Raw genomic sequence first — 12,439 nt, forward strand, 5'->3', positions numbered from 1 at the left:
AAAACTCTGTTGCCGCACCCAAACCGATTGACAGGCTATGGCTTCCCCACACGGAGACTGGAGCGACCGGAGCCGCAGCAGCATCTGTCAATAGTGACAGAATCCTTTTGTGTCTGGGTCTCAATTAGGCCCTGAGACCAGAGATTTGTAGCGAGGTGATTGAGTGATCGACAATATCAATGTAGCAGAGGTGTAGCGGCGAATCGGGGCAACGAACATGCCTGAACCCTTCCAGCCATCACCTGAATGGTAAGAAGCAGGGGAAAAAAAAAAAAAAAAAGTACATAGCCCGGAAGAGCCACAGGAGCAGCAGTACAGAACGACTCTTTGTATCTAGTGAGTAAAATACCAACAGGTCTATCTCTGGTGATCAAGAGATCTTTGACATTCCCCCAGTAGTAAATGCCAGGTAAATGACCTGGAGCTCCAAGATTGTAATTATAAGTGTGGATTTTTGTGGAGACCATGTCCTCTGGTATCAATGACCGGAAACCTCTCCAAACGCTGGCTTTCAGTAAGGCCACCTGCCAGATGAGTATCACATAGAGTCTCCTTCCCAATCAGATAAGACTGTTCTATTCACCAGGCCATTTACCTGGCGCTAACTACCTTTTGGTCACCAGAGATAGTCTCATTGTTATATTACTCACTAGGTACAAGAAGCCGGTCTGTACTGGTGCTCCCGTGGCTTTTCTAGTCTATGCACTTTTTTCCCCCTCTACTGCTGGAAGGGGTTCAGATATTTGGGACTCGCAAGGGAGCTGGGAGATCTTTTCTAGGAATGCAGTCAAAAAGGGTTGCATGTAAAATCACTGAGTAAAAGATCAGCTTAATGGAGGAGACATATGATTGTCGAGGACAGTTAAGTAATAAGAGAGAAGATTTAATCCATAGGAGAGCAAGTAAAATTTATCCTGACAAAGGAACACATACATAATGTATAGAAAGAAAGCCCCAGGAACACCATGGAGGTGGATGGCACCAGAGCTACGCAATCCAACCGAAAGGACATGCCTTGCAAGATTCCCGAATTGGACCTTCACCAAAATGTTATCTAAATAAGGAAAAATCATGATCCCTTGATGATGCGAGAGCTCTGACACAATGGTTATGATCTTAGTAAAGACCCATGGAGCAAAGACCAAGCCCCAAACGTAAAAGTACTGTAAGGATTCTCTTCCTGGATAAGGATGTGGAAAAGCATCATGGGTTATTAAAACCTCTTAACTGAATGTTTAAACTAGAAAAAGGAACACCATCATAAATCATTCCCACAGACGAAACTTATTTAACACTAGATTCAGACTGAAGTAAATACACTGACCAGTCTTGTGCTCGAGACAAATTAGATGGCCACCATGTGCAAAGCGAGTACTTTTATGCAGACCAAGGCTTTGGAGACCAGGACAGGAGGAATGGTTCCAAAATTATAACTGCAATTAATGATCATATATACCCATTGCACATAGGGAAGTCAGGCATAAACAAAGAATTCGAGCCAGTAGTCAAGAGGACTTGCTCATGTCCAAGAAACCCAGAAGAACAATGGGTCTCATTCAGACCAGGTCATTAGATGCAAGCGGTCGCTCTGATTGAGGCGGCCGCTTGCATCTTGAAGTGCGGCTCCTGGTCGCTAGCTACCACCCACAGCTTAGCGACCGACCAGGGTGATGGTCGCGATGGTCAGGACCATCGCGACCATCAGGGCTTGCGACGAGACCCTAAGGTTGGGTCTCGGCACTCGCAAGCCCCAGGGAGCTTCCAGCTCTGATCGCGCAGGAAGCTCCCCACTGACATCATTGCTGATGTCAGTGGGCCCGCCCCCAAACGGCAAGCGTTCCGTCGGGAACGCCTCCATTTGGCCGGCCACCCCCCAGGCCCGCCTTCCAAACGGGGCGAGCTATCAATCAACATCGACAGTTCGCCCCCTTTGGTGCGAGACCCGGAGCGACCGTCACTAGCCGGGACTCGCGCATGCGCAGGTCGGAGCCGGCTCCAACGTGCGCATGCCCAGTTGGCAAACATCGACCCGGTTGCGAGCGCTCAGCGCTTGCAACCGGGTCTTAATGAGGCCCAATGTCCTGAACATAGATTCCTGCGAGGGGGCCGATTTTTCTCACCGAAAGTGAGTTTCTATTCCGAATAAGGAATTAACTCTTCCCACCTCCCGAATTATTTGTTTACACCAGCCTTGGTTCAAAAAAGGCCTTCATAAAGGTAATTCAGGTTTTTTTTTCTAGATAACCATCTACTGACCAGGACAAATGGCATAAAGATCCTGAGCTCTCCACTGCATTGGCCAGAACACTGATTGAGCAGCCAACACTCATGGATAGCAAACCAAATCTCTGGTTTCATCTTCCTTCTATAGCCAGAGAAAAGACCCACCAAAAAAGACTTACTAAAATGCTTCCCACAAGTGTAATTGATGGCGGGAGAGGACAAGACCAGGAGGCTTTGGACTTTCTTGAAAGATCCACTTCAATTAAAGGTGTGAAACTTATTGTGTGAGTGTCTGTGTGTGTGTGGGGGGGAGAGAAATCAAGGAATAATACGGGGGATAGGACCCATTCAGTCATAACAGAGGCATTTTGCCCCTGGAGGTGTTACCGAAGACTGGGGAGCAATACTGGTGGAAATGGGTAGCAATGGAGGCTGCCGGTAGCTTGGTATTGCACTTATTTATCACCTGCAACTGATATCCCTACATCCTTCCTGTTGTGGTGTAAATAGAATGGAGGATCTGTGTATAACCCTGTGAAGCTCTATGAGTCTGCAAGTCTATAACAACTGCAATAGAATCCATCCACAAATCTAGGTTGCAGGATAGAGCAATGCAAAAAAGAAAATACAAAGAAAATAACACTTCCTTGAGATGGACGATTACACAAGTATATACCTAGTTTTAGTCTTGAGCAAACTAGGTGCCTGCAGATCTGCGAGATGCTCGAGAATACCAGTTGCTCGGAAAGAAGATCCTGTGCTTCCTAAAATATATGCAATATCCGATTTGTCCTGCAATGATCAAGCAGGTTACTCGGACTGGTAGTGCAACATTCAGGCAGGAGTTTCAATTCCCTAAATGCCAGCTCCCCTGCCAACTCTTTGCTCACATCACAACTGTTTTTCTGGCTGAAAAATGCAAGGAGGCCCCACCGCTGTGCAAGGTAACAGAATGGACTACCTAACCCATTCCAGCTTCTACAGTCCTCCAGAGAACCACCAAGAACTGAACGTGGAAGATCTTGAGCCCTCATTACCTGCGTCATTGCAGTGACCGGGCAAAAAGGACAAGAGATTCTCCAGAGCTGCAGTGGTGATACTGCTTACATCCGTGGTTTTCAACTCCAATCCTCAAGTAGCACCCCAACAGGTACATGTTTCTGGATTTCTTTAATCATACACAGGTGAGTTAATCATATTATGCTAGATCAGGAATTATCCCACCGCTTTCCACAGAAAAAAAATCCTTAAAACCTGACCTGCTGAGGATACATCAAGGTTAAAGTTGAGATCCACTGGCTTAAGCTGGGCACACACCATACGATGATGCGGTGAGCGATGCAACGATAAATCACGTGCAACATACACACTGCACAATTCAGTGAACGACAGCGTGATGTATCGTTACATTCCGCATGTGCAGTAACTGCACCACGACGTTCATTGCATCGTCTCATCTGCATTGCAGAACAGATGTGGTGAACGACGGATCAGGCATACACACTGTACGATATATTGTTCCTATCCCAACTCTTTCCTCAAATAGACAAAGTTGGGGAAGTCATGGCAATTTACCAAAAAGAAAATGTGTTGGTTATTAATGGACCAAATTAACTAAACAGTGCAAATTAAAGTCCTTTGAACAGGGCTAGTCAACTGGCGTCCCGCAAGCCTCTACAAACTGACCCGCGACCTGATACACTGCAACAGGGGTAAAAGTGCTGCAGTTATAAGGGGACTTCTCTTCTCATAGGAGTCCCAGAGAGCACGCGCCATCTACATGATGTTTTGCTACCGCTAAGAGCAGCAAGGGCCACCAGAATGAAGACAAAAAGGTAAGAGGGGACTTGAGACGCAGGGGGCATGAGCTTTCAATATGAATAAGGGGCACTACAGCGATGGCAATGTGAAAAAGGGGAACTACAGCGATGGCATAATGTGAAAAAGGGGCACTACGGCATGGTGTAATGTGAAAAAGGGGCACTACAGAGTGGAAGAATGTGAAAAAGGGGGATGGGTACGGAATGCCGGCACTCGGGATCATAATCCCTGATCAGGTTACAATCTCAACACCTCCGGGTAAGTAAGCCTAACCCTCCCTCCCCGCAGCCTAAACCTAACCCGGTATGCAATCGGGAAGCAGACTGCCTAAATACCGGCAGCCGGCTTCCCGACTGTCATATCCCGGCAAGGGTGAAATGCTGGGCGTCTAGATGTGGACGCCTGGCATTTCCCCGACGCAGGGAGACCGGCGCCCGGCATCCCGATCGTAGTGATGCCGGGAGCGGACAGCAACGGGGGGGGGGGGGGGTGTTTTAGGGCTCCTGGGGGGGACTTAGGCACCCCCCCCCCGTGAGGGTTAGGCTAGGGGGAGGGAGGGTTAGGCACCCCGGAGGGGGGGGGACTTACGGTTAGGCACCTCCCCGGGGGACTTTAGGCAGCAGGGAAGGGGGTGGTTAGGGTTAGGCACTTGGGGGGAGTTTAGGGTTAGGCACCCCTAAGGAGGGTTAGGGGGGTTAGGTTAGACAATACTTACCTATCCACGATCGGGATTTTCAGCACTGTCGGGCTTCCGCTGCCGGGATCTCTGCTGATGTCGGGCTGCCGCTGCCGGGAATCGAACCGGCCATGCGGCCGGCGGTATTTCATACCAATTCCCCTAACCCACCCTCCCTACAGCCTAAACCTAACCCCTCCCCTTCGCAGCCTAAGCCCAACCCTCCCCCTAACACCAGTACTTACCATTGGGATCCAGGCGGTCGGGATGCCAGCATTCTGATACAGTATCAGGATTCCGGCGTCATCGCTCTGAACGCCAAAATCCCAGCGGTTGGGATTACGACCACATCCCGAAAAAAAGGCACTACAGTGTGGCATGTGAAAAACTTTTAAATGTTTGGATGATAAGAACACAAGTAGAGTGGCCCACTCAAAATCTTAGTTGAATAGCCCTGCCTTAGAACATGGACTGCAAGAAACTTGGAGAGTGGGGTGGGAATGTTATTTATCTAATTTCTTTATATTTGACTGTATAAACTGTGGGCGAGGCTGCAGGCAGTGTCTTTCTATGTACCTAGAAACAATATACATTTCTACAAGCCATTTGAAAATCTGTTTGCCCCCTGTATACATGCTTGGCTTACACAATGCTAACTCTTTCTCAGAGTCTTGCATCTCTTTGATAGACCCAGCTGGGGCACAATCACGGCAGGAGGTGGCGTTGGAGATGTCCTGGAGAGTCTCTTTCCTTCCTGACATTTTCTGCTGCCTCTCTGGTCTCTGGGTCCTCGCATCTGGTTCACTATCAAACACGCTAGTGTCTGTAGCAGTCTCTGTCGACAATGCATCAAAGTAAACTTGATTTTGCAAACACTTCATTCTCAAGTCATGCTTGGAGTGAATGGGTGTGACCACCACTCGAGGCGTTTTCAGCAGACGTTTCATACCAGTGCTTTCCTCTGTGCTGTACAGACCAGGTCTCACAGAAGAGCTCCGAGTAGCCCTTTTCACATTTAAGTTGCATTTTGAGGCTAAATAAAGTAAACAAATAAATAAAAAAGGTTGACTGTATGAACTTGCTTCCATGCAAAAGACGAGAGTAAAAAAGGAGAGTTATGGTAAAACTTACCTTGAGTACATCTCTTTCTTCAAAGTCCATACGGTCCACAGGGAGGCATTGGGATGTAGGTGGGACCTGCCGGACTGGACACCAACAGCAAAGCCCCCTACACCCCACTCTCAGCCTGAGGGCACTTCAGTTTTGTTAACAAGCCCAAGGCAGGAGCAGGATAGGACAGAAGGAAGACTGGTACACTGATGAATCACACTCTCACACAGAGACCGAAACAACTGACCAGGAGAAGAAAACCCTTAGAAGCTGGGAGCGTCTGGGCAGGTGCCCTGTGGCTCCTATGGACTTCGAAGAAAGAGCGTTAAGCAAGGTAAGTTTTACCAGAACATTCCTTTTCTTCTTCAAGGTCCGTAGGGCTCCACAGGGAGACAATGGGGATGTCCCAAAGCAGTTGTTCAAGGGTGGGAATGCTCCTGAGCGGATAGGAGAACCATACGCCCGAAGGAAGCATCCTGAAAGAAATGTATCAAAGGCATAAAACCTAAGAAAGGTGTGGAAAGAAGACTAAGTGGCAGCCTTGCATAGCTGTTCAGCTTAGGCGCCACGTCGGGCTGCCCACGAGGGACCCACAGAGCGAGTAGAATGAGCAGAGACTGTAGTCAGCACAGGAAGGCCCGTCTGCGTGTAAGCCTGTGAGATAGTCATGCAAACCCATCTGGCCAGTGTCTGTTTGTTAGCTAGCCACCCCTTCTTGTGGAATCCATCTAGTAGGGAGTCTGATTTCCGGATGGAAGCAGTACAGTCCACGTAGATCTTTAAAGCAAGGACCACATCCATAGAGGCATCACCTGCCTAGGAGGTCTGGTGAATTAAAGGCCGGAACCACACTTTCCTCATTCAGATGGAAGCGAGAAACCACCATGGGAAGGAAACCTGGGCGTGTTCGAAGAAAAGCCCTGTCCTGATGAACTATCACAAAAAGGGGGACCTGCACTTTCAGGATGCTAGGCGAAGGCCAAGATCCAATCCAGCTTGAAGAAAGGCAAGAATTCTAGGAACCTCAAAGACCTGAGGGTCATAGTTTCTTGGAGCACACCATTGGAATAATGTATGCCATATTCTGTGGTAAATCCTGTCTGAGGCTGGTTTACGTGCTCTGGGCATGGTCTGGACCACAGAGCTGGAAAAACCCTTAGCTGTTAGGAGAGATGTTTCAAGAGCCAAGCCATTAAAGACAAACGGGCTAGGTCCAGATGTATACATGGACCCTGAGACAACAGGTCTACTCGTAACGGAAGCTGAAGAGGAACGTTGATGGAGAGTCTTTAAAGATCGGTGTACCAGTGACGTCTAGGCCAGAGCTATTAACATGACACTGCCTCCCTCCTGTCTGAACTTTTGAAGCACTCGAAGAAGCAGGGATATTGGAGGGAAGAGATATGCTACATGGAAGTTGAAGGCTGTGTCGGGGTCCTTTGTTCTGGCTCCATAAATTGGAAGTTTGTTATTGTGTCTGGAGGCCATGAGATCCACCTCTGGGAGACTCCATTTGTCCACTAGAAGCTGAAAGACTTCTGGATGTAGAGACCATTGTCCTGCATGCACGTCGTGACGGCTGAGGAAATCCGCCTCTCAATTGAGAAACCCCAGGATGAATACTGTGGAGATGGCTGGGAAATTGCATTCGGTTCAGGTAGTGAATGCGGGACACTTCTGTCATAGCTGACTTACTTCGACTGCCCCCTTGGTGATTGAGGTAGGGCACAGCCGTGGCGTTGTCGGACTGTACTTGTACTGTCCTGTTTTTCTGAATTCTCAGAGCCGGTGAGAGCTCTGTAGATGGCTCGAAGCTCCAGTATGTTGATTGGCAACACTGCCTCGACTGGGGACCAAAAGTCATGGAAGGAGGTTTGGCCAGTTACTGCGCCCCACCCTCGGAGGCTTGCGACCGTTGTGAGGAGAGTCGAGTCCAGGATCTAAAAGGGACGACCCTTGTTCAAATTGGAAGTCTGTAGCCACCAGGCTAGGGACAGGTGAACCTCTGGGGGGAGGCTCATCGCCTGGGATTTGAGCAGATGGGGCAGCCCGTTCCACCTGGAGAAGTTCAGGTGTTGTAGGGGCCTGGAGTGAAACTGGACGAACTCCACCATGTCAAAGGTGGACACAATTGAGCCCAAGGCCTGCTTTGCAGAGTGAATCGACACAATGCGATTATGAAGCAGTCTGCGTAGTCTGTGCTGTAGTGCTGAAATCTCGAGAGTCCAGGAGGGCTCCCAAATGTACCATCCTTTAAGAGGGTGTCAGGGACAACTTTTTCCAGTTGATCAGCCAACTGTGCATTTGTAGAAAGGCAATGGTTACCTGCAGATGGCTGTGAAGAGTCTCTGGGGAGCTGGCCAACAGCAAGAGATCGTCTAAGTATGGGAGCAGTCTGATCCCTTGACGACGAAGAGACGCCACCATAAGTGCCATGATTTTGGCAAAGACCCGAGGGGGCGTTGAGAGGCCAAACGGCAGAGCCTGGAATTTGTAATGTTGCTGTAGTGTAGCAAACCGGAGATATTGTTGATGAGAAGGCGCTATAGGTACATGTAGGTAAGCATCCTGAATGTCTAGGGATACCATAAAAACTCCAGGCTCCATAGCTAGGATAATAGAACGGAGGGTTTCCATACGAAACCTGGGCACCCTGATAAACTTGTTCAGAGATTTGAGGTTTAGGATAGGCTGATGAGACCCATTGGGCTTCTGAACTAAGGGTAGAATAATAGCCCTTGCCCCTTTGTGGATGGGACCCGAATTATTACTCCTGAATTCAGTAAGGACGGAATGGCTTTTTGGAGCAGAAGGGCCTTGGCTGAGTCTGATGGAGGTCCTGTGCAAAAGAAGTTGGAGGGGATCGCCGCATGAAAAAGAGGGCGTATCCGTGGGAGACCACTTCTCTTACCCAGGAATCGGACATGGTTTGATGCCCACCCAGTCAGGCTGCTTGTCCTCAGACTTGGCAGGTGGATGTCTAGTAGCTCACGCTTGTTTTGCCCTTGGCTTGGAGGCCTTGGCTGATGTCTGTTGCCGTGGATAGTACTGACCCTTGGCTTTGCCTTGAGGACTTAAGGACCGAAAGGAAAACGTCCGCGGCTTTGTATTATATGCAGAGGGCAGGAACGCTGTCATGTTAGTTGCCAAAGTAGTCACAATTTTATCCAATTCTGGACCAAATAGGATGTATCCTGCATTATTATTATTATCCTTTATTTATATGGCGCCACAAGTGTTCCACAGCGCCTTACATAGTACATAGCACTAATAGGTGAACAAGAAACAAGTAACTTACAGTACATTACTGTGCAGGACAAGGACACAATTTATATACATTGCTGCCATAGAGATTAAAGCACTCACAATAAGCTGCCGGTAGTTAGCAGTCACGTGTTAGGTGCCCTTATGGGGAGTAAAGAGTAGAAGAAAATGTAAAGAGAAGCACATGAGGGGAGAGGTCCCTGTCCCTGAGAGCTTACATTCTAAAGGGGAGGGTCTGCATAAAGCAGAGACTCTACAGCCCGTTTTGATTCTGAATCTGCTTTCCAGGAACGTAGCCAAAGAAAACGGCGGGCCACTACCGAAGTGGCAGATATCCTGGTGGCCAGGAGAGCTGTATCCATAGCCGCTTCACCTAAGCAGGAGGCTGCATCTCTAATGTGAGATATGTAGGACAGCTGTTCCCTCAAAGCATCAGGGGGAAGTGTCTCTTCTAGGGACTCTGCCCAGCTCTCAATGGCTTTTGCCACACAGGTCGTAGCCCCTAGCAGGACGCGTAATAGCTCCTGTAATAGACTATATAGATATATGACAAGCTTCTATACGTCTATCTGTGGTCTCCTTCAAGGAGGTTTCAGGGCAAGGTGGCATTTTTAACCAGACGCGTTACATGAGAATCCACCATTGGGGGAACTTCCTATTTAGTACAATTAGCACTGAAAGCGGGTAAAAGGAATGGAATAGTTTTGGAATTTGAAATCTTTTACCAGGCATATTCCAAGTTTCACTAATGTGATCAGATAGCTGGTCAGAGTGAGGAAACTCTGGTAAAGCTACCTTTTGTCACTTAAAAAGTACATGTCTTTTCTTAGGAGCTCTCACAAGAGCAGGTATATATAGCTTAGAGGGTGGCTCCTCTTCTCCTGAGATGGAGTCAGAGTGAGAGACATCTGCGTCTCCTGCCTCCCCAGATAATATCTCAGAATCAGATAACTGTGTGGATTAGGAAGATATAGTACGTTTAATAGGCTTAGTAGGTAAAGGTCTAACTTTCTGCAGCATTTGCTAAAAAATCAGAGAGGTATTAGCCAAACTCTGTACGGAGGTAGACAGTACGTCTATCCATGGGGGAGGCAAAGGATTTGCAGGGGGGTAACTGCTGTGGCCATCCCATAGGGGGAGCTACCACGGGGACTGGTACTTGGTCCACAAGTTTTGCCAGCATTTTGAAAAAGGTAGCCCAGGGTGGGTCCTGAGGTAGAGACACCGGGGCTGATGGACATGGGGCTGTGTAACGATTAACAGAGAGCATCCTGAATGAGGTCCTCTGTGGCTAAGCCCGCAGAGCAGGACTTACAAGATATCAGAGTAGGAGCAGTAGTATCAGGCTGCTTGTTATTCTTTCCTCTGCCAGACAGACACAAGAGACTGTACCCAGTATTTCCCGGAGACCTGCTTGCCTAAAATGTCTGCCGCTCGTCTCTGAGAGGGCGGAGGGTGAGGGAGGAACATCTCAGGGAACACCAATACCGCAGTGAAAAGGCGCCCTGAGCTGGTGGAGGGGCTGCAGGAAGAGCGCCTTATCCCCTGGCTGACGTTAACCATCGGGTCCCCTGGCCTTTATAATATGCCTTTTGCGCCAGTATCGTTATGCCCCGGTGGTCTAGTGGAGTAGTGGGCGAGCCAGTGTCCACATCAACGCCTCCAGTCAGTCTCCTGAGACAAGACTGCACCAAGATGCGGGTTTCCACCTTACATGTCCCATTGATTCCGGGCAGCAGTCTGGGGTCCAGGGAGCCTGCTAGATAGTGCCCCTCGGAGCCCCGTCGGGAGTACCTAGCACCGGATTAGTGTCATGATGCCGGAGGGGTGACAGGGCGGAAACAGACATCCGGAGGACAGTCTGGTGTTGCTCGCCCATTTGGTAAAAAAATAAAAAGTAAATTAAATCATAAAATTAAATCTTGGGCTGTTTAATGCAGCCCTCTGTTATAATGGTGATCCAGCTCCTGCCGAACACCAACGAAACTGAAGTGCCCTCAGGCTGTGGGTGGGGTATAGGGGGAAGGACTGGAGCATCCTGGGATTGAAAAGCTTTGCTGTTGGTGTCCGGTCCTCTAAGTCCCACTTACAGCCCAATGCCTCCCAGTTGAGCCCTATAGACCTGAAGAATAAATACTCTGTATTCCTATTAGTATTCTAATACTAAGAGTATTTACAGTACTGAGTGGTCAGCGCCAAGATACTGTGTTTACTAGAAGCCCCAGTGACGACATCATCTGGGTATCACTATGTTATAGTGATGCCCCTTCTGACTGCTGTAGTAACAGAGGGAGCATGGTTGTGCAAGGGGGTAATCACAGGGATTACATTCTAGCACTGCTAGCAATCAAGGGGTTAATCCACATGCACAAATCTTAACGTCAACCTATAGGTAGGCTTTGCCATCCAGGTAGTTTTCAGATACAACATACACTTATAAGAATTCCATGAGCAGTCCACACCAGGATTCTCAACATTAAGGGTGCAAATCTCAACACTTAACTCCCAACACAAGATTAGACACCTTGCGGCAGATTCATCTAGCGATTAGGAGTCCTACCAGCGAGATAACAATCCATCTCCATTTTTCTGCAGCTAGAGCAAGAACATCCAGGTAGGTAACCACAGAATAAATTTCCATTGAGAAGGCACCACAGGGTAAGTGTGTTTATTTCTAAAGGTGCGTACACACACAACGATGAAAGTAATGAACGATTTTCATTCAGTTTTCCCCTTGAAAAAGTGAACGAAAATCGTTTTACAAAGTAGTTGGTTTTACTTTACTTAATAAACGATTTTCGGCGTGTTGAAGGAAAAATGTTGCAACTTCTATCGAAAATCGTTCAGTTGGTCAGTCTGACTGTACTACAAACTACAATCGACAAACGTGCATGAACGATAATCATTCGTTTGTTTTATACTGAACGATTTTTTGAACGATGACATCGTTATAGTTAAATCATTCAAAAAAATCGTTGTGTGTGTACGCACCTTTAGTATTACATTAACCAAAGAACAAAACTAAAAAATGGGTGTGTTACTTATTTCATAAAGAACAGAAAATGGGCAAGTTGCTAAGAACAAACAATGTAATTTGTTTTTAGCGATGAACGCAAGAGTGTTTGAATCTATCAAACATATTGAGTAGATGGGGCATAGATCATATACAGGAGTGATTATGGAGGTGCGTAAACTTTAATCATTAGATGGATCTAATACTAGAGAGGTTATAAAGAGGATAGACAGACAGCTCTTCTGGGTGAGCCTGTGAAACGAACGTTAAGAATTTTAGCAGCTTGACTTTCCCTCAAGGATACAAGACAATGTTATCTCTACTGGAAAAAT

The 12,439-nt window shown here is 47.8% G+C and overlaps 1 protein-coding gene across 9 annotated transcripts in view; it reads right to left on the bottom strand.

The window, feature by feature from the left end:
- MIS18BP1 (MIS18 binding protein 1) overlaps positions 1-12,439 on the bottom strand; it is a 75,490-nt gene that overhangs the window by 25,451 nt on the left and 37,600 nt on the right. For 6 of the 9 annotated variants that reach the window (XM_088455306.1, XM_088455307.1, XM_088455309.1 and 3 more), the window contains one exon: positions 5,367-5,753. The exons of 1 other annotated variant lie outside the window; for it this stretch is intronic. In XM_088455306.1, coding sequence (XP_088311432.1) covers positions 5,367-5,753 — 387 coding nt within the window. The remainder of the gene's footprint in view (positions 1-5,366; positions 5,754-12,439) is intronic. 2 more of the 9 variants (XM_088455310.1, XM_088455311.1) reach the window with 2 other exon arrangements.

This window comes from Taudactylus pleione, unplaced genomic scaffold (assembly GCF_031769625.1).
Source record: "Taudactylus pleione unplaced genomic scaffold, aTauple2 ptg000652l, whole genome shotgun sequence".
Classification (NCBI taxonomy): Eukaryota; Metazoa; Chordata; class Amphibia; order Anura; family Myobatrachidae; genus Taudactylus; species Taudactylus pleione.